This window comes from Aotus nancymaae, unplaced genomic scaffold (assembly GCF_030222135.1).
Source record: "Aotus nancymaae isolate 86718 unplaced genomic scaffold, 86718_ANA_hifiasm-v0.15.2.pri h1tg000092l, whole genome shotgun sequence".
In the NCBI taxonomy this organism is placed as follows: Eukaryota; Metazoa; Chordata; class Mammalia; order Primates; family Aotidae; genus Aotus; species Aotus nancymaae.
The window spans coordinates 10,164,246-10,191,257 of record NW_026988507.1 but is presented as its reverse complement, the minus strand read 5'-3'; the positions used below and the strand labels follow the sequence as shown (position 1 = coordinate 10,191,257).

The 27,012-nt window shown below is 38.0% G+C and overlaps 1 protein-coding gene across 1 annotated transcript in view; it reads right to left on the bottom strand.

Annotated features, from left to right (window-relative positions):
- Window positions 1-27,012, bottom strand: part of SLC2A13 (solute carrier family 2 member 13) — a 361,442-nt gene that overhangs the window by 169,355 nt on the left and 165,075 nt on the right. Inside the window, exon 4 of the mRNA XM_021673777.2 lies at window positions 25,175-25,283. Within this exon, the coding sequence (XP_021529452.2) occupies window positions 25,175-25,283 (109 nt within the window). The remainder of the gene's footprint in view (window positions 1-25,174; window positions 25,284-27,012) is intronic.

Genomic DNA, 27,012 nt, shown 5'->3' with positions numbered 1-27,012 from the left:
TTTTACATTTTGAAATTATATTTTTACTTTTTAATTTTTTTATTATACTTTTAGTTCTGGGGTACATGTGCAGATCATGCAGCATTGTTATATAGGTATACACATGCTATGGTGGTTTGCTGCCTCCACCCCCTCATCACCTATATTAGGTATTTCTCCTAATGCTATCCCTTCCCAATTTCCCCACCCACTGCTTTCCCTCCTCTACTCCTCTACCCCTCAACAGACCCCAGTGTGTGATATTTCCCTCCCTGTGTCAATGTGTTCTCATTGTTCAACTCCCACTTATGAGTGAGAACATGCAATATTTGGTTTTCTGTTCTTGTATCAGTTTGCTGAGAATGATGGTTTCCGGATTCATCCATGTCCCTGCAAAGGACATGAACTCATCCTTTTTTATGGCTGCATAGTATTCCATGGTGTATATTTGCCACATTTTCTTTATCCAGTCTATCAATGATGAGCATTTGGGTTGGTTCCAAGTCTTTGCTATTGTAAACAGTGCCTCAGTGAACATAAGTGTACATGTGTCTTTATAATAGAACGATTTATAATCCTTTGGATATATACCCAGTAATGGGATTGCTGGGTCAAATGGCATTTCTATTTCTGATCCTTGAGGAATCACCAAACTGTCTTCAACAATGGTTGAAATAATATACACTCCCATCAACAGTATAAAAGCATTCCTATTTCTCCACATCCCCCATCAACAGTATAAAAGCATTCCTATTTCTCCACATCCTCTCCAGCATCTGTTGTCTCCAGATTTTTTAATGATCGCCATGCTAACTGGCGTGAGATGGTATCTCAATGTGGTTTTGATTTGCATTTCTCTAATGACCAGTGATCATGAGCTTTTTCCTATGTTTGTTGGCTGCATAAATGTCTTCTTTTGAAAAGTGTCTGTTCATACCCTTTGCCCACTTTTTGATGGGGTTTTTTCTTGTAAATTTGTTTAAGTTCTTTGTAGATTCTGGATATTAGCCCTTTGTCAGATGGATAGATTGCAAAAATTTTTCCCCATTTTGTTGGTTGCTGGTTCACTCCAATGATTGTTTCTTTTGTTGTGCAGAAGCTCTTAAGTTTAATTAGATCCCATTTGTCAATTTTGGCTTTTGTTGCTGTTGCTTTTGTGTTTCAGGCATGAAGTCCCTGCCTATCTATGCCTGTGTCCTGAATGGTATTGCCTAGGTTTTCTAAAAGACCCAAGAAGTTTTTATGCAGTAGTATAGTAACTTGGCTAAATTTGGTTTATTTCATATTCAGAAATATTTATTTTAAGAGGCACTTACAAAAGCTAAAGGATATGCTTTACTTAATTTGACAAGTCTATTAAGCTTCACTATGTTCGAAATACTATGCCAGACATATACAACATTATTGTTTTTATATCAATGCTTACTGAGTTCCTGTGGAAGGAAAGCATAAAAGATAAATGGCACATTCCCATGAAGTACCTGAAACACAAATAATTAAATGAATTAACTCCAAATAAACTGGACACAAAAACATTAAAGTATAAATTAAATTATATGTATAATTATAATAAGCTTAGTATCAAGTGTTCACGTTGCAGAAAACTAATTACATTTCCAGTATCAAAGTTCTGATATATATTTAAGAGTTGTGCCGGGTGCGGTGGCTCATGCCTGTAATCCCAGCACTTTGGGAGGCTGAGGCGGGTGGATCGTGAGGTCAAGAGATTGAGACCATCTGGTCAACATGGTGAAACTCCTCTCTACTAATACAAAAAAAATTAGCTGGGCATGGTGGTGCGCGCCTGTAATCCCAGCTACTCAGGAGGCTGAGGCAGGAGAATTGCCTGAACCCAGGAGGCAGAGGTTGCGGTGAGCCGAGATCGTGCCATTGCACTCCAGCCTGGGTAACAAGAGCGAAACTCTGTCTCCAAAAAAGAAAAAAAAAAAGAGTTGTTACTTAAGTTATGTCATTTGGAATCTTTCCTACAGCAACATTATTTGAAAGGTAAAATGTTTTATTTGAATAATATCTTGCACTTCAATAGTCAAAAAAAAATGCCACACTTCCATAGTCTTGAAGAAAACAAAAAATCTTAACGTCAAACAGCACTAATGTAAGTTATGCTTTGGCTCAACTGTTGCTTACTGGATTAGGTGAAAAAATCTTACTCTTAACTAATATTAGAGAATTCTATAAAGTAAATCCAGTTCCTTCTAATATGCAAATGTACTTGCTTAATTTGAGAGCATGCCAACCCTCCAATCAAGCTCTGATTGTACTTTTTGTGTGACTGGTGAGATCAAGAGTGCTTCTTAAAAACATGAGGAATAAAGAAAATAGAGCTAAAATGGTAGATTCTCTACTGCAGAGTTAAAACACTAAAATCTTAAAAATTTAAGGATATTAAATGCATAACTAATTTTTAAAATTAAGTAATGTTTTTATCTCAGAAGCATTTCAATTATGAACTTGCCTGTTTCTTGTCTCCTCAAGATTCTTAAATGGCTTAGGAAAGATATTCAGTTAAACCCAGCAGCTTTATTTCCTCACCCTCTCCACTAAAATGACTATAAAGTAATTAAAGTTTATATGCAAGGATAAAGAATATTAGACTGGAAGTTTTGGACAATGGAAAGAGGATAGACAAGTGGTGACTGTCCTAACACAGCAGAATTGAAACCTAATCACGACAAGGTGAAGCCAGCAAGAAGCAAGATGATTTGTATGATGGACTCTAGAAAGGTTTAAGAATTGGAGGTACCAAATATCACAGACAGTAGATTAAAAAAAGGACTGGAAGATGCCTCCCCCAACTCTACTGCCAAGATCCTTTGCCCTCCCCACACGTGACAGGAGGGGACAGAGGTGTCCTGTCCACAGAAAATGAATGGCCAGGATTGCAGACAGAAGGATGGCAGGCACCGTGAAGGCCAGCTGCAAGGAGTGGCAAAGAAATGAAAGCTCATGGCATTAAAAATTCCGAGGGAGAAAAACAATACAAGTCTGGGGACCGAATAATGATTTTCAGGGCCTCAAAAGTGTTTACTTCTCATTGAACTTTTCACAGAAAACTAGTACAGATTAACTAAAACCATTATAAAGTCAGCCTAAAAAGAAGACATGGGAGGCTGGGCGCAGTGGCTCGTGCCTGTAATCCCAGCACTTTGGGAGGCAGAGGAAGGCGGATCACCTGAAGTAAGGAGTTCGAGGCCAGCGTGGCCAACATGGAGAAACCCTGTCTCTACTAAAAATGCAAAAATTAGCCAGGCATGGTGGTGCATGCCTGCAATCCCAGCTACTTGGGAGGCTGAGGCAGAAAAATCACTTTAACCCGGGAAGTGGAGGGTGCAGTGAGCCAAGATTGTACCACTGCACTCCAGCCTGGGAGACAGAGTGAGACTCTGTCTCAAAAATGTGGCATCTATTTATTACTATAGGGGAGAAATAAATTCTGGTACAACTATATGAACCATTTCACCAGGCCAGGATCATGGGCTGTAGGCAGCAAGGTGGAGGAGGGGGACGTCCTGCGGAGGAGCCAACAAGCCTCACAGCACACATGGAAGTCAATCTAATCACAGTGCACTGAGCTGCTCAGTAGGGAACAATATTTCCATCATCATAATAAAAATGGTATATATTAATTAATCCAAAACTTGAGATATAATTATATCAGGGACATGGAGAATTTGTGAATGTGAATGTGTGTATTGGGTTGAGGCGGTGTTGGAAGAAGTATTTCATTTTCCATAATGAAAAGTCAGTGCAGAATTTTAAAAATTATACATATTTTTCATTTAGAAATACGATTGTTAATACGGAAAGAAACATCTAAAAGAAGTGTAAGTAATTGGCTCTGGAAAGCAGAACTTGAGGTGGGAAAGGGAGGGGCAGGGACAACTGCCTTTCATAGTAAGCTTTATAGTATCTTGACTTTTGTGTATGTAACGCTCCAGTAAAAGTTAGGTTCAAAATAAAAACATGAATCACCTTAAAACAAGACTGTGACTGCCACATAAATATTCTGACTTTAGTACATCATTTATTGTTTAATGAAAAAAACCTTAAAATCAGCAAATTAGGCAAACTCATTTCACTATGCTTTAACAGATCAATCTTCAAATCAGTCAAGCAATTTGATTCATACTTTACAATTAAAATAAATAGCTTAGCAACATTTTTAAATCTGGTCAGTGACACATTATATACATGCAACCTAAGTCAGCAATATAATTTTAATAACCAAATTAATTCACAAATTGGCCCTCTAATAAATATGTGTTAAAAAATACTGAATTTCTGTATGATTCATTCTGAGAAGCCCCAGTCGTGACAGCTTTTCTGAATTTAGAAATCAATTGAATTGGCAACTAACATATTCATATTAGAGATAATAGTATATGTCCAAATAGACTGCTTACTAACCACTGATACAGAGAAACAATCTTGTGCCCCCTCTAACTCTAACAGTTGATATCAGAACCACTATAAGCATAATTTACTTCTTTCTTCCCTTACAAGGGCAAAACAAACGCCCTACTATTAAATGAGTACTACTACTAAATGCCTGCTACTAAATGAGACCAGAGCTCCTATAACCACGACTAGCTGCCCTTCCCACTGCCTCTGCTGTTGCCACTCCCTTTCCAACACCCCTTCTTCACCTGCTAGCAGTGGCTGGCACCTACCCACACCTGCACCTGGAGAAGCCTGGGCCTCCTGAGTATCTGTGTTTCTTTATTCTACTCTCATCTGGAGCTCATGCTATAGGAATGCTGGAGTTGCGGAAAATACACTGTAACTTGGGAAGTTCTATGAGAGCAATGATATGTTGATTTTATATTTTAGATATGGTAAGGCAAAATAGAATTTTGTGTACCAGCTTAAAATGCTACACTATCGAAAAATGATTCTCAATTCCAATTGAACTTGTAAATTCCAATTTAACTTTTAAATGCAAGCTAACTAGTAAGTTAGGAAGGGACTCCATAAACCTAATGAAAAAAAAAAAACCCTCCCACAAAACAAATGGTCAGAATGTAAATAGCCACAATTGTAAATAAATATCCAAATGCAGTTGTTTTGATTTTGTACTAATAACTAAAATAGTATTATAATTTTAATTCATTTTATATAACAGTATACCATCCTAATATAGTTTTATTGAGGTCCATTCAAGACCTTTATTTTGTTACTTTTATAGCTAGTCTTTTCTTTCATTACCCCAAACTGAAAACAGACCGTGCACAATATGACTTGGCAATCTAGTTCATTCATTTCCCAGAAAAGGTGAGAAATAAACCTCAAGGCTATTTCAACCCATTTTCTTCCATGCTGCTTTCAGTTTGGTATTTTAATGAAATGAGTAGCATAGAGGGTGATTATACTTACTCCAGTAAAGTAGGAAATAGAAAATGGATTTTTTTCAGTTACTTAATCAGTTTACTAAGGATTTGGGAGAGTCAGACACTTCAAATGAAGTAAAGTACAATAGAACTACACTTCTTTTTTGGCCCACTAAAGCAACATGAATAAATGATCCAATGCTTAAAATTGACCCCTAAACACATAGTTCCTCATCTTTTAGAACTGCAGCAAAAGCTGACTATCAAAAAGGAGCAATAGAAGCACCGTCATCAACGACATCATCTGGTTACAAAAACGGGAAACAGACGCAGCAGTTGTCCGTGTTTCTCATGCAACTAGTATTTTCTGAGAGCCTACTGTGTGCCTGGAGACAGTTCAAAGGTAAATAACACAGATGAGCACTCTACCCATGGAGCTTAATAAGCAAATAAATAAGCAGAATTTAGGCAACGATAAACATGATGAAAAAAATGGATTGATGTGATATTGATGGGAAAAGGTGGCTGTTTCAAACAGGGTCAAGGACTATTTGAGGTATGCTGTTCAAATGCAGATGAAATTGACAAGAAATCAGCCACAATGAAGATAGAGAGGAAGATCTTTCCAGCAGAAGGGAAAGCGACTGAAAAGACTCTAAGGTGAGAACAAACCTGGAGATTTTGAGAAACAGATGAAAGAAAAAGTTGGTGCCGTTAAGTCTTAATGAGCCAGGGGATAAGGGTGAGGATGATGGAGAAGATGGAGGACAAGCAGGCAGAGCCTGTGGACCATGTGAAAAGCCAGGTTGATTTAAAGCGTAAGGGAGCCTGTAATCCCGGCACTTTGGGAGGCCGAGGTAGGTGGATCACTTGAGGTCAGAAGTTCAAGACCAGCCTGGCCAACATGGTGAAACCCTGTCTTTATGAAAAAAATACAAAAATTAGCTGGGTGTGGTGGCGCGTGCCTCTAATCCCAGCTACTCAGGAGGCTGAGGCAGGAGGAATCACTTGAACCTGGGAGGCAGAGGTTATAGTCAGCCAAGATGGTGCCACTGCAGCCCAGCCTGGGTGACAGAGAGAGACCCTGTCTAACAATGAATAAATAAGAATAAAGTGTGATAGAAAGCTATGACCTTATCTACGTTTCTCAAAGACCATTCTGGTTGCTCTGTGGAGCATGGCTTAAGAAGGATGAGCACGGATGCACGAAGACCAGTCAGAAGGCTGGCTATTGCAATAAGTGATGAGAGGCAACAGTGGCTTGGGCAGACGGCAGCAGTGAAATGAAGACAAATATAGGAAAGACACATGCTAAACAATAGAGCAGAGGTTCCCAAACTTTCTTGCTTCATGGCGCCCTTGGTGTCTCAGTAATTTTTTTCATAGCACACATAGGTCTCGTACCCAGCAGTTCCACTTAATAAGTTACATATTACTTAACAGTAATGGTCCATCTATGTCACTATTTTGCTTGAAAATTTAAAATATCGTGTGGTCTCCTGTGAAGGGTTCCCTGTGGCTCCAGGCTGTTTAGTAACCTTAGCTTTAGAGCTAAGACTCGCAAGACAAATGGATGCAAGGAGTACAGACAAAAGAAGAATCAAAGATTCCTGGCTACAGTCCTGGATCTGGGGCCTGAGCAACTAGACGGATAGTAGTGCCACTCGCTGAGATGGGTAGGAATGAGGAAAAAACACAACCCTGAAAAGTGTCATGCCATCTACAAATAAGAAAGCTGAGACAGAATGTTGTCTAAATTACTCAAGATAGCACTAGTGGTCAGAAAAAAGAAAAAATTTGACTCCAGGTCTGTCTAATGCCAGATAAAATAATAATATAATGAAAAGATAAGCTGCTATGGCTTAGTCACATCAGAGTACATTAACTATGATATTTCAGTTAATTCTAACAACACTATTAGATAGGTCTGTCTGACTCCGAAGTTAGCTCTGACATAACTCCCTCTTAGCTGATAAAAAGGGATTGTAAGGGGTGGCAAATAGCAGCTTTGTCCACATAGCCTCAAAAAGAATTATTTTAATGTGAAATGAAGGTCTTGGGGATAAAAGATGAAACTGAACGTTCCATGAATGTCCATAGTTGTTGACATAACAACTAGCTGCTCCTAAAACCAGAGTCACTCTAACTGTCAGCTTTCTTTTCAACCCAGCCCTGAACAGCATATATATGGGGAAAGTTCTAAGCAGAATACTAATTGAATGTTGATTCCTTAGGACAGGTGGCACGACCTCAAAGGCCTAGATGAGGCCAGGTCGTGTGGAGCAACAGGGAATGTAGGGACTGGGAGAGGACACACATCATGTCCAAGAGGCAATGCCATCCCTTGAAATCTGGACTTTAATGTGAAATTTAACAAATTAAAAACTCTGCACTTTCTAAAGAAAGCATGCCTGAGGACTAAATTTGGTCCTTGCAAACAGTCTTAGATAAATGATTACACTTTTGGATAAGCAGCTGAGGGAAGAGACAGGGATGTGAAAGAGGGATCATTAAAAGAATCCAGGAGAAGGCTGTTAATTCTATGCAGGAAACTAAAGTTGAAATTTCACAGTCAAATCTACTTTATAAATTTTCTATATTTTCTGGTACTGAGTGTTTTTTCAAAAATAGAAATAGGAGAACCTTATATTTAGTTCTTTAAAGTTTAGTCTGTCCAGTAAGAAATGATCTTATCAAAATAAATGAAGATGTTCTCGCAAGAAACACTGTTTATTTTTCTCCCTGCCATGAATGGCATGTCATCAGACTATTTGTCTCTGCATGGAGCAGCTTAATAACATTTGAAATCCTGCAATTCTATCAGCCACAGGAAGCATAATCACAAACTTGAACAGAACTCACTAACTTAGATCTTCAGTTGCCCTCAGAAAGAAGGAACCAAGAGATACGATTGAAAAACACTTTATGGACATTTTCAGTGTTGAAACACAAATTAAACTTAAGGCTGGGATTGGTGGCTCACACCTGTTATCCTAACACTTGGAAAGGTAGAGGTGGGATGATAGCTTGAGCCCAGAAGTTTGGGCCCTGCCTGGGTAACACAGCAAGATCCCATTTGCCACAGGAAGGAAAACATAAATAAAATTATGAATACCTATTCAATATTATAAATCATTAGACACGTCATTACAGCCTGTCACTGATTCTAAAGGTCATGGCTAACTTGGCAGCATTTTTGAAAGATCCTCTTCTCAAAGCTTGAATGTTGTGGCTTTCATTTTCCTAAGATCATGTCTGCAGACTAGTTAAGGAAGACTCACATGATCAGAGAGTGATTCATTCCCCTTATACATCATGCCATGACTCTGGCTATGAACAGAATTAAAAAACAGTGGTAACTAGAATCTAGCTGGCTCTCCCTGGAGAACATTGCAAGGGGGGTATTTTTAGTATTCGCATGGTCTTTTAGAGAAAACAGACATTATCTATAGCTATAATAATAAATAGCTATTGAAAGATAACCACTCAGAGTGCTAAAGGAGACCAGAAGGGCAACACTTGCATTGGCCCCTGGGTTCAGGAAGATGACATGTGCCCTGAGTTTGGAAGTCTTTTTTTTTTTTTTTGAGACCAAGTTTCGCTCCTGTTACCCAGGCTGGAGTGCAATGGCGTGATCTCGGCTCACTGCAACCTCCGCCTCCTGGATTCAGGCAATTCTCCTGCCTCAGCCTCCCGAGTAGCTGGGATTACAGGCACGCGCCACCATGCCCAGCTAATTTTTTGTATTTTTAATAGAGACGAGGTTTCACTATGTTGACCAGGATGGTCTTGATCTCTTGACCTCGTGATCCACCTGCCTCGGCCTCCCAAAGTGCTGGGATTATAGGCGTGAGCCACCGCGCCCGGCCTGAGTTTGGAAGTCTTTTAGGGTAATCTAGCTATTTCAGTTAGGAAGAATGGCATGCATGAAGATACTGAAGCTTAGATTAGTTTTAATCATTGCCAGAAGTATAGGAGGTTCCATGTAGCAGGAGGTACATGTAACTCCTTATACCTCATTTGCCTTGTCTTTGTGCCTTACTATAATTCCTGATTTCCAGATCACTGAGGCCCTGGGAAGTTAAGAATCTTGTAGCTTTACATGCCCTGCTTTATATTCCCTTGTGTAGGGCAGTGGTTTGACATGAAGCAGTGCAGAGGTGGACAAAAGCCACAAAGGGCTCTAGACTTTGAACTCTGCTGAAAGCTGTGGGACACATTAAATCATTTATGTCAAGATGAGACATGATTGATTTTGTTTCAGAAAGTTTCGAGGCAGAGATAATGAAGGCTAAATGAGGACGTTGAGATCTAGGGCAGAAAAATCCTCTGTGCATCCTTCTATAGTGTTGTCCAGCCCCCTGCCCTCACACGCTTGGGCTAGAGTAGGTTCACTTTGATCTTTTTCTCCTTGGGAATTAAGAATTGTGACAATTCCAATCAATCTATTGTGCATGCTTGAAGTAGAGGTACCTCCAAAGTTATGGTGGCAGAGATCGACCATATATAAGCAAAGAAGAGGATGTTCCCTAAGAGAAAGAACAAAGAAGGATGCATACGCCCTACAGAAATCAGAGCAAGACACCTCGGGACACAGAGGCTGAGCAAATGACTCTTCAGCTTCTGATTTCAACCCTGTGCCAGGCCTAGCTATATTTCCTGCCTTTAGGCCCTACTTCCTTGTTGTAAACCAACTTAGGTTTTTAAAGTTAGGTTTGAGTGGGATTTTGTTACAAATAATATGAGCTCTGACTAAAGCGAGGCCTGACAGAAAATGGAATGAAGATCATAGGAAGCATACAAGAGATATTAAGGATGCACAACTGAAGGAGATTACAGCTTATTGGATTTGGGTGTGTTCACTCCCAAGGTACGGGCTTGGGCACCCAACTGGTCACATGCATCATTGAGAAGGGGATTACAGGGGGAGGGGCAAAATTGGGAGGGGCAGAATCAACAGAAAATGATAGGGATTCAGTTTTATGCACATTGAGACTGGTGAGAGTCGGATATTCAAAAGTAGAAATGTCCAGCAGTTGAATATACGAGTGTGTATAGAGAGGAGCTATACACAGAGGAGCTATTCAACAGAGAAGGTAAGGTGTGAACCTACATGCCTTGGAGCAGGCCCAGCTCCCAAATCTCTTGAAATTCTTCACGTATTTAAGGATTTGAAGCACGCAGTCATAGGTAACGGACTTCAGTTTTATGCCCCATTGGATTACTTTTTTTTTTTTTCACTGTTTGAAAGTTTTGTTTTATGGTAGTACTTTATGGGAAAAATCCAGTATTATCAACAATTATTGGCCTAATGGGACTGGAATAGGTCTCTGAGTAGAGCTGCAAGCCAAGACCTGGACAGCACCATCATTAAGGTTCAAATTGAGTAGGAAAAGGCATGACAGAGACTTAAGATGAAATGCTGCGGTGAAAGAAAATTTCTTCAGAAAATCCATGGCCAAGTGATGAGACCCTGGATAGTGAACTCATTAAGAGGAATAAATGTAAATCTGGGAAGAGGAAAATAGAACTTCCTCACATCTTTGGAGTAACTCCTATGTGGCTAGCAGTTTGCTGTCTCATTTCATCTTCAAAGCAACCTTTCAAGACAGGTCACAGCATATGCTTTTAAAGATAAGCAAAAGAGACCGTAAGTTCCCTGAAAACGGGCTAAGTCACATTATGTATCTCTGGTCCCTGGCAGAGTGCCTACTTCCTGAGTGACTTAAAACCTGGGCATTTCTACAATGTGACAATAGTCTACCTAGAATCAGCCAGACTGGGGTTACTTTGAAACTCACATATCATTTTGGGGATAAGGTTCTGCTTTGTTGGCACAGAAAGTCTGTTTTCTAGGAAACATCCCTGGACTTCATGCTATTTCAACTCATTAAAAGCATCGCCATTTCTTCTCCTAACCTTTCAGTGAAACATATGAGTCAGAAAAAGGAAGGCGAGGAAATATGCTTTCCTATTTCTAAAGATGTCCCGAGGCACCCAAAACCTTCGTTGCCGATACTTTACAAACCATGGAGATGAATTTCCACTAATTACCACAGAACCTTAAATTCACATCTGATTCAGAAAGCCTGACAAAAGGATTTGACAATCTTTTTTTTTTTTTTTTTTTTTTTTTTTCGTGAGACGGAGTCTCGCTCTTGTTACCCAGGCTGGAGTGCAATGGCGCGATCTCGGCTCACCGCAACCTCCGCCTCCTGGGTTCAGGCAATTCTCCTGCCTCAGTCTCCTGAGTAGCTGGGATTACAGGCACGCGCCACTGTGCCCAACTAATTTTTTGTATTAGTAGAGACGGGGTTTCACCATGTTGACCAGGATGGTCTCGATCTCTTGACCTCGTGATCCACCCGCCTCGGCCTCCCAAAGTGCTGGGATTACAGGCTTGAGCCACCGCGCCCGGCCGGATTTGACAATCTTTTGATGTAAACTACAAGTCATGCCACTTGGGGCATAGTTAGCTACAGATCCCCCACTTTCTAAGGAGGCTTTATTAGATCTTACCGTCCCAAGGTCACTGAGGTCTTTTCTCCTTGACATTAATCTAAGATGAAAAGAACACATCTAATACTGAAGTGAAGAGCACTACTATAGCATGTACAAGCTAGAAGAAAAACACCATCATGATTCCTATATTTTGAAAATAGAGACATGCATAAAAGAAGGGTATATAGCAATTCTGTGTTTCCAGAGGATGCCTCAAATCCTGTATTGAGGAGTATAGGGTAAAGAAGGTGGATGAACGGTGGGATGTTTCTGCTTTCCGCAAACACTCGGGAATTTATAAACCACAGTACACAAGGAGCAGATGGAAAGTGAACATAGATGTTGTTCACTTGGGCCTGAATCATACATGCTATCTCATTTAATCACACTTAGGAGGTATTATAATTCCTGATTTCCAAATCACTGAGGACCTGAGAAGTTATGTAGCTTGTGGAGTTTACACAGACAGTAACTAAGTGTGTTGGGTTTGGATTCAAATCCAGATCTAACACCAAAGGTTGTATTAGTATTTGATACACCATGTTTGTGCCATGTTTCTGCATACAGAACAACCCCATTTAAAGAAATTTTAAAAGATACAACAAAAATCATTTATATGTGTCCTTTTCAATTCCTAGGTAGAATGAATCACTCATTTTCCTGTGTTCCTACAGTTTATTAATTTGGCTTTTATTATGCTGCACTGTAATTATCTGTGTGTCTATATCTTTAGCTATAATACAAATTTCTCAATGATAAAAATTATAGCTTAGAGATCTTTGAATCTACAGCAATGATATAGTAAATACTGGTTGAAGGCATAAATAAATAAATACTTTAATGATGTATTTTACAGATTCCTGTGACAGGAGAAAAATTTGCGAATTATACAAACAAAAAAGATAATATTCAAGAAAATATAGTTTCATCATTTACTAGCACGAATCTCACGAATCTCCAGTTTTTATTGCTTATTTTCTACATGGTTGGCCAGGAATCACTGACCTTTTTTTTTTTTTTTTTACTAAAAATGGATTTGTCATATCCATGAACAGTACTAAGAAGTTCACATCCATATTGTGCTGTTATTTTGACACATATCTGAAGACAGGATTTTTCAGAGATGCTCCTCATGCCTTGCCCCATATGCTCTAGATCCCCCTCTGAATCACCCTGCAGCCATCATGGAAACTCACTATAGAATCTGGCAGTTTCTAGCTCAGCTTTCTTTGTCTCTCTATTTGTCTACATGAGAGCTCTGGCACCATGAGTGATTGCTCAGGGGAGTCTGGAAGGAGTGCCTTTAACATCCTCAGGGATGACACTCAAGTTGAGGGATTCGGGATTGTGGCTAAACGCCCCTGGACTAATTCTGAGCATACTCCACACCGTTCCTCGGAGAGCACTCAGCAGCACTGTGCTCCAGGGGCCTACCGACGTAGCCTGCTTACCAGTGCTCTCTTTACTGCCTCTTCTCCCACGCCTGCCCACTTCCCTTACTCCCTCACTCATCCTCTTGAAATTGTCTCCAAAATATCATCTGCACCCAAGTCCCTGTCTTAGGGCCTGATTTGGGGAGAACCTAAACAGAGACAGGCATGCAATATATACACAGGGAAATGGAAAAATGATTGGAAACATTCTGATGGCTCACTATAAAGGCATTCTGCTCCAAGTCTCCTCTGATAAGAATGCTTTGTTTTGTTTGCTAGGATATGAGTGACCTACCTGCCATCAAAAAGGGTTTTAGACTACAGAGGGAGAAAGTACACCATTTCCCTTATAAACCATGTGCACACGAGTTGAGAAGCTAGTGAAGTTCATAGGGCTTGAGCCTACTCTTACATTATGAAAGCCAAGGAAAGTCTATCACATCAGGTGATACATCTGCTACACAATCTTGGGATAAAGAGGCATTATTATCTGTAACCTAGATTGTCTTTCTTCAAAGACATAATTGGGAAATAAAAATATAGTCTTAACATATAAGAAGCTGAGCCTCTAGGACAATGATCAGCATGTGGTAAGCATTTAATAAACATTCCAAAAATTTTATTGAACATACATTTTTTAGACCAAAATTATTTTTCTACAGTCTGATAACTTTTCATCCAATAAAGTTTTAAAGTATTACTATTTCAAATGTTTTAGCTTCCGTTCTACTTGAAACTCCATTTGTCCTCATTCAAATGCACATTAAAAGTCCATCTACTTCACTTTATAGGTAATTAGACTGAAAGCAATTAACTGGCATGCCCAGAGTCCCATAGTGGAGACAGACCTTGAATCTAATTTTCCTGATTCCTGGGTTAATATTCTTCCCCTCACATGATACTCAGTTTTCAAAAGAGTGAGCCATAAATCCTAACATTTTCCTATTTATTCAATAACTTTCAGCCAATGAACACAAACGAGTACAAATTCACTGATCTGGAAATACGTCGATGAGTAAACATTTTATCTTTCAATAGCTTTTTGGACTAGGGAGGCAGAGAGGGGAAGACTCACTTTAGTGGGCTGCTGATGTAATCATTCATCCTGCCTTGTGGAGGACCTCAGAGAGAGCAAAACCTCATTCCCAGTTCTACAACCCGAAAGCGTACAAACCCTTAATGTTTTCTTTTTTATTTCCTGCAATCTTTATTCTTCTCTACATTTATTACCATCTGGCCATGCATGTTTGGGCCATGTTTTCTGATTGCACGGTATTTTTTTTTTTTAATACCAGGAGTGCTTGTTGAGGATAGAATATGAGAATGGAACAGATCTAGAAATACTGCACTTAGAAAATTAAATTAATTAAATATGATTAATAAGTATAAATGACTCATTCAATCATCAGCCTAGCTCGTCCAGGAACTCTAGATCAGGGTATAAATCAAAGCACTTAGCTAGGAACCAGAAAATTTAAGACTTAGATGAGGTTAATGAGTCTTGAGATGGCTTGATTTTTTCTTGGCACAGAAACAGCCATTTTAGGTTGTTTTTTTTTTTTTTTAAATTTATAACTTGTAACATTTTATCTATTTATTTTATTTTTCCATAAGTTATTGGGGTACAGGTGGCATTTGACTACACAAGTTCTTTAGCAGTTATTTGTGAGATTTTGGTGCACCCATCACCTGAGCAGTATACACTGTACCATATTTGCAGTCTTTTATCCCTTGCCCCTATCCCACTCTTCCCCCCAAGCTCCTCAAAGTCTATTATAGCCTTCTTATACCTTTGTGTCCTCATAGCTTCGCTCCCCCAAATCAGTGAGAACATACGATGTTTGGTTTTCCATTCCTGAGTTATATCACTTAGAATAATAGTCTCCAGTCTCATCCAGGTCACTGGAAATGCTGTTAATTCATTCCTTTCTATGTCTGCATAGTAGTCCATCATATATATCTATACCACAGTTTCTTTATCCACTTGTTGACTGATGGGCATTTGGGTTGGTTCCACAATTTTGCAATTGTGAATTTTGATGCTTTAAACATGTATGTGCAAGTATCTTTTTCAAATAATGACTTCTTTTCCTCTGGGTAGACACCCAGTAGTAGGATTGCTGGATCAAACGCTAGTTCTGCTTTTAATTCTTTGAGGAATCTCCACACTGTTTTCCATGGTGGCTGTACTAGTTTACATTCCCACCAGCAGTGTAGAAGTGTTCCCTGTTCACTGCGTCCACGACAACATCTACTGTTTTTTGATTTTTTGATTATGGTCATTCTTGCTGGAATAAGATAGTATCACGTTGTGGTTTTCATTTGCATTTCCCTGATCATCAGTGATGTTAAGCATTTTTTTCATGTTTGTTGGCCATTTGAATATCTTCTTTTGAGAATTGTCTGGTCATGTCCTGAGCCCACTTTTTTAATGGAATTGTTTGTTTTATTCTTAGTGGTTTGAGTTCATTGTAGATTCTGGATATTAGTCCTTTGTCAGATGTATAGATTGTGAAGACTTTCTCCCATTCTCTGGGTTGTCTCTTTATTAACTCTCAACTATTTATCTTTGTTTTTATTGCATTTGCTTTTGAGTCCTTGATCATGAAATCCTTGCCTAAGCCAATGTCTTGAAGGGTTTTTCCAATGTTATCTTCTAGAATTTTCACATCTTAGGTTTAAGTCCTTAATCCATCTTGAGTTGATTTTTCTATAAGGTGAGAGATGAGGATCCAGTTTCATTCTCCTACATGTGGCTGGCCAATTATCTCAGCACCATTTGTTGATAAACTTTCTCCACTTTATGTTTTTGTTTGTATTGTTGAAGATCAGCTGGATATAAGTATTTGAGTTCATTTCTGGGTTCTCTATTCTGTTCCATTGGTCTATGTGCCTACTTTTATACCAGTACCATGCTGTTTTGGTGACTATGGCCTTATAGTATAGTTTGAAATCAGGTAGGGTTATGCCTCCAGATTTGTTCTTTTTCCTTAGTCTTGCTTTGCCTATGATGCAAGCTCTTTTTTGGTTCCATATGAATTTTAGAATTTTTTTTTCTAATTCTGTAAAGAATGATAGTGGTAGTCTAATAAGGACAGTGTTGAATTTGTAGACTGCTTTTGGCAGTATGATCATGTTCACAATATTGATTCTCCCCATCCATGAGTATGGGATGTGTTTTCATTTGTTTTTGTCATCTATGATTTCTTTCTTCAGTGTTTTGCAGTTTTCCTTCCTAGAAGTCTATCAATTCCTTTGTTAGGTATATTTCTAAGTATTTTATTTTATTTTGAAGCTATTGTAAAAGGGGTTGGGTTCTTGATTTGATTCTCTTCTTGGTAGCTGTTGGTATACAGAAGAGAGACTGATTCTTGTATGTTAATCTTGTATCAGAAAACTTTGCTGAATTCTTTTATGGGTTCTTGAAGCTTTCTAGAGGAGTCCTTGGGGTTTTTAAGGTAAATGATCATATTGTCAGCAAACAGTGACAGTTTGTCTTCCTCTTTACCAATATGGATGTTCTTTATTTCTTTCTCTCGTCTGATTGCTGTGGCTAGGACTTCCAGTACTGTGTTGAAGAGGAGTGGTGACAGCAGGCATCCGTGTCTTGTTCCTGTTCTTAGAGGAATGCTTTCAACTTTTCCCCATTCAATATTATGTTAGGTGTGTGTTTCTCATAGATGACTTTTATTACATTAAGGTATGTCCCTTGTATGCCAATTTTGCTGAGAGTTTTAATCATAAAGGGATGCTGGATTTTGTCAAATGCTTTTTCTGTATCTATTGGAATGATCATGTGATTTTTGCTTTTAATTCTGTTTATGTGGTGTGTCACATTTATTGACTTCCATATGTTAAACCATACCTGCATCCCTGGTATGAAACCCACTTGATCATAGTGAATTATCTTTTTGATATGTTGTTGGATTTGGTTAGCTAGTATTTTGTTAAGGATTTTAGCATCTATGTTCATCAAGGATATTGGTCTGTAGTTTTCTGTTTTGGTTATGTCCTTTCCTGGTTTTGGTATTAGGGTGATGCTGGCTTCATAGAATGAATTAGGGAGGGTGCCTTCTTTCTCCATCTGGTGGTATAATGTCAAAAGCATGGTACCAATTCTTCTTTGAATGTCTGGTAGAATTCTGCTGTGAATCTGCCTAGTCCTGGACATTTTTGTTGGTAATTTTTAACATATCATTTCAGCCTCACTGCTTGTTATTGGTCTGTTCAGGGTATCTAATTCTTCCTGATTTAAGCTAGGAGGGTTGTATTTTTTCAGGAATTTATCCATCTCTTCTAGGTTTGCTAGTTTATGTGCATAAAGCTGTTCATTGTAGTCTTGAACGATCTTTTGTATTTCAGTGGTGTCAGTTGTAATATCTCCTGTTTCATTACTCAGTGAGGTTATTTAGATTTTCCCTCTTCTTTTCTTGGTTAATCTTGCTAATGGTCTATCAATTTTACTTATCTTTCAAAGAACCAGCTTTCTGTTTCATTAATCTTTTGTATTTTTTGTTTGTTTGTTTGTTTCAATTTCATTTAGTTCTGCTCTGATCTTGGTTATTTCCTTTCTTCTGTTGGGGTTGAGTCTGGTTTGTTCTTGTTTCTCTAGTTCCTTGAGGTGTGACCTTATATTATCTGTTTGTGCTTTTTCAGACTTTTTGATGTAGGCATTTAGGGCCATGAACTTCCTCTTAGCATCGCTTTTGCTGTACCCCAGGTTTTGATAGGTTGTGTCATTATTATCACTCAGTTTGAAACTTTTTAAAATTTCCATCTTGATTTCATTTTTGATTCAATGCTTATTCAGGAGCAGGTTATTTAATTTCCATGTATTTGCATGGCTTTGAAAGTTCCTTTTGGAGTTGATTTCCAGTTTTATTCCACTGTGATCTGAGAGAGTGCTTGATATAATTTCAATTTTCTAAAACATATTTAGGTTGTTTTATGTCCTATCATATGCTCTATCTTGGAGAACGTTTCATGCACTGTTGAATAGAATGTGTGTCCTGCAGTTGTTGGATGAAACAGTCTATATATATCTGTTAAGTCCATTTGTTCCAAGGTATAGTTTAAATCCATTGTTTCTTTGTGGATTTTGTCTTGAGGACCTGTCTAGTGCTGTCAGTGGAGTACCGAATTCTCCCACTATTATTGTGTTGCTGTCTATTGATATCTTAGGTCTACTAGCAATTGTTTTATAAATTGGGATCTCCAGTGTTAGGTGCATATATGTTTAAGATTGTGATATTTTCCTGTTGGACAGGGCCTTTTACCAGTATATACTGTCCCTCTTTGTCTCTTTTAATCGATGTTGCTCTAAAGTTTGTTTTGTTTGATAAAAGAATAGCCACCTCTGCTTGCTTTTGGTGTCCATTTACATGAAATGCCTTTCTCCACCCCTTTAAGTTTATGTGAGTCCTTATGTGTTAGGTGAATGTTCTGAAGGTGGGAGATGGTTGGTGAGTTCTTAACCATTTTGCGGTTCTGTATCTTTTAAGTGGAGCATTTAAGCCATTTACGTTCAATGTTTGTATCGAAACGTGAGGTACTGCTGCTTTCACTGTGCTCTTTCTTGCCTGTGTACTTTTGTTTTTGTTTTTGCTTTTTAACTTGTATTTTTGTTTTATAGGCCCTATGTGATTTATGCTTTAAAGAGTTTCTGTTTTGATGTGTTTTCAGGATTTGTTTCAAGATTTACAGCTTCTTTTAGCAATTCTTGTAGTGGTAGTTTGGTAATGGCAAATTCTTTCAGCATTTGTTTGTCTGAAAGCGACTGTATCTTTCCTTCATATATGATGCTTAGTTTCTCTGGAAACAAAATTCTTGGCCGATAATTGTTTTGCTTGAGGAGGCTGAACATAGGTCCTCAATCCCTTCTAGCTGGTAAGGCTTCTGCTGAGAAATCTGCTGCTAATCTGATAGGTTTTCTTTTATAGGTTACCTGGTGCTTCTGAGCCCCAGCTCTTAAAATTCTTTGCTTGGTCTTAACTTTGGATACACTGATAACAATGTGCCCAGGTGAGGATCTTTCTGCAATGAATTTCCCAGGGGCTCTTTGGGCTTCTCATATTTGCATGTCTAGGTCTCTCGCAAGGCTGGGGATGTTTTGCTTGATTATTCCTCAAAATATGTTTTCCAAGCTTTTAGAATTCTATTCTCAGGTACACTGATTATTTTTAGGTTTGGTCATTTAACATAATCCCAGACTTCCTGGAGGCTTTGTTCACATTTCTTATTCTTTTCCCTTTGTCTTTGTTGGATTGGGTTAATTCGAAGACCTTGTCATTGAGCTCTGAATTTTTTTTTTCTACTTGTTCAATTCTATTGCTGAGACTTACCAGAGCATTTCACATTTCTAGAAGTATGTCCAAAGTTTCCTGAATGTTTAATCCTTTTTTATTTAAGCTATCTATTCCCATGAATATTTCTCCCTTCACTTCTTGTATCATTTTTGGATTTCCTTGCATTGGGCTTCACCTTTCTCTGGTCCCTCCCTGATTAGCTTAACAACTAACCTCCTGAATTCTTTTTCAGACAAATCGGGGATTTCTTCTTGGTTTAGATCCACTGCTGTGAACTAGTATGATTTTCGGGGGTGTTGAAGAGCCTTGTTTTGTTATATTACAAGGGTTGGTTTTCTGGTTCCTTCTTCTTTGGGTAGGCTCTGTCCGAGGGAAGGTCTAGGGCTGAAGGCTGTTGTTCATTCTTTTGTTCCATGGAGTGTTTGTTCCTTTGATACAGTACTCTCCCCCTTTTCTTACGGATGTGGCTTCCTGTGAGCTGAACACCAGTGATTGTTGCCTCTCTTCTGGGTCTAGCCACCCAGTGAGTCTACCCAGCTCCAGGCTAGTACTGGGGGTTGTCTGCACAGAGTCCTGTGATGTGAACCATCTATGGGTCTCTCAGCTGTGGATACCAGCGCCTGTTCTGGTGGAGGTTGCGGCAGGGGGTTGGAGGGGTGTAATGAACTCCATGAGGGTTCTAAATTTTGGTGGTTTAAAGCTCTATTTTTGTGCTGGTTGGCCTCCTACCGTTGGGTGGAGCTTTCCAGAAAGCATCAGCTGTAGTAGTGTGGAGAGGGATGGGCAGTGGGTGGGGCCCTAGAAGTCCCAAGATTGTATATCCTTTGTCTTCCACTACCAGGGTGAGTAGGGAGGACCATCAGGTGGGGATGGTGCTACGCGTGTCAGAGCTCAGACTCTCCTTGGGTGGGTTTTGCTGTGGCTGCTGTGGGGGTTGGAAGTGAGCTTCCCAGGTACTGGAGTTGTGTACTTAGGAGATTATGGCTGCCTCTGCTGAGTCATGCAGGTTGTTAGGGAAGTGGGGGAAAGCTGGCAGTCAAAGGCCTTACCTAGCTCTCACTCAAGCGAAGGGTCGGTCTCACTCCCACTGTGTCCCCCTCAACAGCCCCAAGTCTGTTTCCAGGAGGAGGGTGAGATGGGCTTGAAAATTTGCCCGAGGCTTTCTACCTCCCAGCTGTGAAAGAAAAGGGCTTTAGTTCTTCCCCCTGCCTATGAAGTCTGCATGCCCGCTTCACGTCCTCCCCCTAGTTCTGGCCAGGAGGTTCCTTGCCCCATTCAAATTGTTACAAAGTTCAGTCAGAGAATTCCTTTCCTCTGTGGAGTTTTATCCCCTGCTCCTCTGGCCACCCTCTGGATGGACTGTTGTGGTGCCAGGCAGGAATGGGCAGCCTGGGATCCAGTGAGCTCCCAGGGCCTTTCTGCTGCTTCCTCTATCCCCATATTTTGCTTGGCTTTCTAACTTGACTCAGCTCCAGGTAGAGTCGGAAACTTCTCCTACAAACAGACTTTCAGCTTCTCCAGTGGGGGGTGTGTATTCCCATTTTAGGTTTAATCTTTGGACGGTATTGAATTTCACAAACTTTGATTGCTTACTGTGTACCTTATCCCCAGACAAGCTTTTAATAGTCAGACTTTTTAATTCCAGGTGCTCTACAATTAAAGGGTGGCCCATGTGATCTGGCATCAGAAAACTGGGCTCCACCCTTAGCTCTAAAACTTATTAGCTGTGTCATGGTGGACAAGTCACTTAGTTCATTAAGCCTCAGCTTCTTTAGCTAGAGCGTAAACAGAAGAGCTGCCCTGCTTACTTACAGGATGTTTATGAAGATTAAGAGAGATACTATCTACAAAAATATTTCAGAGTGTTAAATACATAAAGCAGTAAAAAATGTTTATTATTTTCATGACCATAACAAATACACCATTGGAGGGGCTCAAAGCAGTTCTGTCCTGCTTTTTACCTTTTCTGTTAGTATTTATTGAGTTAACACATACTAGAGTAGCACCTGGGATTTAATGACTGCTATTAACATTATTATTACCAGGGCATATTTTCTAAAGGCTTTCACTCTCTCTTGTAAATAAAGTGAAAGAAGTGATGTCCTGGAAGTTAAAGTAAAGCGGTTCTGAAAGCAAGAATATCTGCCCACACACAATGGGATAACTTACTCTCCACTCTCACTGTGAGTTAATAAAAGACAGAAGAGTAAGAAGAGAAGATAAAGCTGGCAATATAACTCTGCTAGAAGAGTGGCTTAAAAGACTGAATGCCCCCAAAGAAGTTTCCCCCACAATTCTCTTTATCCAAAGCAAACTCAAAAACTTAAAATTCTGAATTTTCGTTTCCACTTTACTACTATTTTTCTTTGTAACCTTAAAAGAGAGTCATTTAAGCACCTGGTCTTCTCAGGTAAAAATCTGGTATCTTTCATTCATCCAAGACAGACTGATTATCTGTTTATCAGAATATAACAAAATATAGTTTGTTATAAGTTCCTCAAAAAAGAAAGATATTATCAAACCCACATTTTCTCACTACCTACTTACACCTTCCTCCTCCAAACATGAACACATGTATTTTGGTTGTGGTAATGAAAATGTGGAAATTATTAAGTTATGAAAGTCATATTATAAAAGAATCGCCTCATCTAAAAGTTAAATATAATGTCTGAAATACGTAATGTTTTCAAGACCTTACAAGTTCTCCATTCAGTAGGGTAGAGAATGAGAATGTATATAGGTTGGGATATAAAGAAATATAAGTTATCATACAAATAAAAAATACATATCTGTATCTATGATATACTATCTATAGACAAATATGGTAAAGGAAAAGAAAATTAGATATTTCAAGAAGAAAATCTATTTTGTTGAATGAGACAGAATAGTAAATAGGTCAAGGGAAGCGGAATAAAGGATTCTTTGAGGGAGAAGAGAAAAAACTAAAATGGTAAGATTATATAATACAACTGTGAGGATGATTTATCTTTTAATATAACCTTTAATATTATCTTTCCATGTAATCTTACTATAAACTCTTCTTGGTGAGAAATAGAAGTCAAAATAGCTCATATTTCAGTTTACACAGACTTTGAGGTGAAAGAATTTTTAAAAACATATTTCAACTTCTACACATTATTAGGATTGAACTAAAATAAAGAAAAGCATTACCTGCTTTACTTCCCACTTAGAAGAAGGTGGAAAAAAAGAGTAAAATTTTATATACATAAACATATGTGTTATATGTAATAAAATGTCCTTGGAAAATATATTCTGAATTAACAAAGTAACAAAATAAAAGAAGGCATAATTAAAATTTCTACTAAAAAACACAAAAAGTAACTTCTTACACTCTAATAGATTATTTTAAATCAGAAACAAAGTTTATGGTAGTATTTACTTAATCTTGAGAATAACAGAAAAAGATACACAAATATACATACAGAAATGAGAACTAGAGACAGCAGGAGAAAACACATTACATTAAAGTCCCAGATTAGTCATTTTTCATGCAGACAGTAAACAGTAGTACAGTCTATCATAATGACATTGACTTACACTAAATTTTATGGGCTTATAATATGAATGTCTGAAATTACATACTGTGAATAAACAACAGTTATTCAGCATAGGTATCATATTATTTTAATGTCTAACCCTCTAAACTCTAGACATGAACATCGTACTAATTTATTCAGGGAGCTGATTAGCTATTTCACATCATGTAGACACAGTCTAAGTTCAGCTATCATTTACTTTATTTTATTCTTCCTGTTTTCCAGGATTGATAATCAAATGCATGCAAAAGCTCTATGACAACACCACCTATATCATGTGCAGTTTATGATGAGCAAAGTACATCTATCATAAATCTTAGAGAAGATGAGGATCCTTCTATCGTTTGATCTTTATGAAAAAAAGTGAGGCTTTGGAGAAATGAATGCTTTATTAATATTTGAAGCATCAATCAGCTCAATTTATACTAGTTACTGCTTATGGATTATGACAATCATTTCACCTAGGAACACACTGGCCCCAGTCACTACCCATAAACTAGAGGTGGCTCTGTTTGTGATACCTGCTTTAAATGAAAACAAAAAAAGTACAAGAAAAATACTTTCAGAAACAGAACACATATTAGGTTGGTCAACTAAAGAATTCACATAGGATTATTACTGCATTTAATTATTTGATGCTTGGTTCTGGCCTAGCTGCAATTCTATACTTCCACCAGACTGCAAAAGGTGAACACATCTCAGGACAAGTCATGATGTGCCAAATCCAGAGAACAAACAAGCAAACGTGCTTGGCACCAGACCAACAAATGGGCCTTAACAGAGTTGGTAAAGGTGAAGAAAAATAAAACTTAACGTCAGAGAGAAGGAGGAGAGAACAAAATATTAAAAATGTAGACTCAAAAGTTAAAGTCTAATGGAGATTATGATTAAAGTCAAATCCACAAAGTGTGTGAATGTATAGAACATGGAGTTTCTTAACTAATCTTGATTTAATCTACTGGCTCATTGGGTCCAAATCCTTATTTTTTAAAAAATATGTTAATCAACTCACTCTTCTCAAATTATCATGAAATAATTCATCCTATCTCAAGTAATTTAAAAAAATCAAGAGTCTCAAATACAAATGGTTTACCAGAGAAAATTTAATTTTACATAATTTGTATTTTCTTAATGAAAAAATTCAATCAACAGGCAGGGCGTGCGGAGGACTTCTAAGATGTGGCAGCTTTTAATCTAACAATATGTGCCTTGGGGTACCTCATAACCTTCTCTAAACTGCATTTTATTATTTAGGATCTTAAAAGTCTACTCTGTGGAGTATTTGAAGAGTCCTGTATGGTGCTTATCATAATTTGAAATCTTCTGTTTAACTGTGAGTTTATTTAATATGTGTTCCTCAACCAGCCTGTACATCCATGAGGACAAGAGCCAGATCTACTTCAGTTACTGCTGTAGGTCTAGTGCAGTAGAAGCCCTACAAAATGGGTTTGATACTGAATGAGGGAAACTTAGTAGGGCCGCTACTATTTAGTCCTTCCCACCCCCAGCACACATACAGCTTTGGGAATTACTCTTCAAATTAGAAAACAGGGAACTTTTCTATATTTTCCACTCTCCTTCCCACTCAATCTCCCCTCTACCATACTCTGGTTATAATAAATATACATCTCCTAATGTCCGTATCACATTGCAATGTAGTGGACTGCACCAAAAAGAAATGAATTAGTTATCTGTGTGCCCACAGTCTCTGGCAATGCCAGGTGATTTCCTTCTATTTTACTTTCCAACCAACATCATGAAATGCTTTAGAAAAAAAAATGACATATTTAAGCTCAGCATACAAAGAAGCATTGGATGGTGTAAAAGAGAAGTCATATGGAATCAAATAAAGCCAATAACAATAACAAACAAAATAAATCACCTCTTTTTAGAAAGTTACAAATTACAGGAATTAAAAAATTATAAAGTTAGTATCTCCCAAAAGGATAATCCATACATTTAATCAGAACAAATCACTGAGTCTACTTTTTCTTTCATGTAAAATAATCCTTTCACAATCTTTTCAGTAAAAGCCAGAAAGAAATACATACATGATGGTGTTAATGCCTGAGAGCTGTTGGAACATTTGTAGGCCACAACCCACAATTAAAGCTCGGCGAGTTGGGGGATAACTCAGCATTCTGCAGATCACAGGTCCAGCTTTTTTAAAAAAGAAAGAAAAAAAGGATACATCTATTATTTTTAGCTCTCATAGTAATTATTCCCAATAGAATAAATTTTCCCAAAGCTTCATGATATCAACATGACTAGGCATTTTGAATCTGAACAACTCTATTTTTACAGAAATCTGGGTGCAATGTTTTATGTTGCAAACACATAGTGCATTTTTGTTTTTGTATGAACCATAAAAGTGACAAGAGAGAATTTAAGTTTAAGCAATTTATGGGTACTAGGAAGACCTATGTAACTAAAACTGTCAAATTATTCTTCCTTAAATTCCTGCAAGCTCTAGCGATTAATCACTTTCTTTGTTCTTCAACTTTCTTGCCAATTAAGTATTATTTAAAATCCATCCATGTGGGACTACTTAAAAGTCACTAGCAAAATTGCTTTAATCAACCAAAAGAAAAGTATTCATTACAAACAATTAAACAAAGAACAAAATTCATTTTATTTTACTAAAGTTACAGAATTTGGGCATGATGTCAGCCTCGGTAAAAGCTACAATGGAGATTATTAGTAAAAGTTACCAAAAAGTTAGTAAAAGAAAAACAATAAAAAATACCTATTATCTACCAATGTGTGTGTGTGTGTGTGTGTGTGTGTGTGTGTGTGTATTTCTAAATTTTGAATAGTCCCCTAAGAGGCAATCAATGGTTATTTTAAAACATAAATCGACTTTCAAAATGGCAGAGATGCCTTGGTCTTTATCAGAACTCTGGATCAGTTCTGGAAAGCTGTAGATCTGAACCACTGAATACTTAAGTAAGGTTATTAACCTTATTGATGCCTGTTGTCAGGGTATAATTACTAAAAGTTGCCCTTCCAGCCTCTAAAGTGTTCCAGTTACAGTGTCGCCTTAGCTTTAAGAGTCATTCTAGATGGTGTCCTTATGCAGCTAGAGTCCCAGGACCTATGTTATTCCTACTGTTAGAAGAGATGGCCTGGGATCATTGTGATGCTGATTGCTTAATTAGAGGTATTTTTCCTGAAGTCCAAGTTCTGTTAATGAACCCTAAGCCAAATCTAGTAAACTTAAATCCAAAGAAGTCTCACTATTTCAGGATCTTTTGAAAATCTAATACTCAATTCACAAAAATGAAATAGAGTATGTTGTCTCATCAATAAAATTTAGTATGGGATGACAAGACAGGGCATTAGTTAGAACTAAGTATTATAGGGGTGAGAATATTCTACTCCTACATGGATGTAAGTATAATCATAAAACTTGGGTTATTGCAAATGATTTTCTTTCTAAGTGGCAAAAGAGGACACAGATTAGTTCAGAAAACTGTTGATGGCCATTCAAAGCTAAATGTAATGATAATCCATTTAGAAAGCGGGCTGAGGGTATTATAAATGTCAAATTGCCTTAGATTCTAGCAAAGCAGTATTAAAGCCTAATATATCAGAATGACTGTGTGAAACAGGTGGATTTTGAGAGTTTGATTGTAACAATGCTGAAATATATCTGGATCAGCTGCCCGAAAGATAGGCAGACTCATCTGTAAATACAGATACCTACAAGTGAGCCACAAAATAAGCAATGCACTGCCTTTTTCCATTAATCAAAACTGTCAAATAAAAATAATATCATTTACCTTGTATACCGAGAATATTTTTTCTTAAATGACAACAAAACAAAAACAAAAGCCCTTTCTCAGAGGAGAAATTAGTCTTTCCTCCTGCAAGAAGTCTATTATAATCT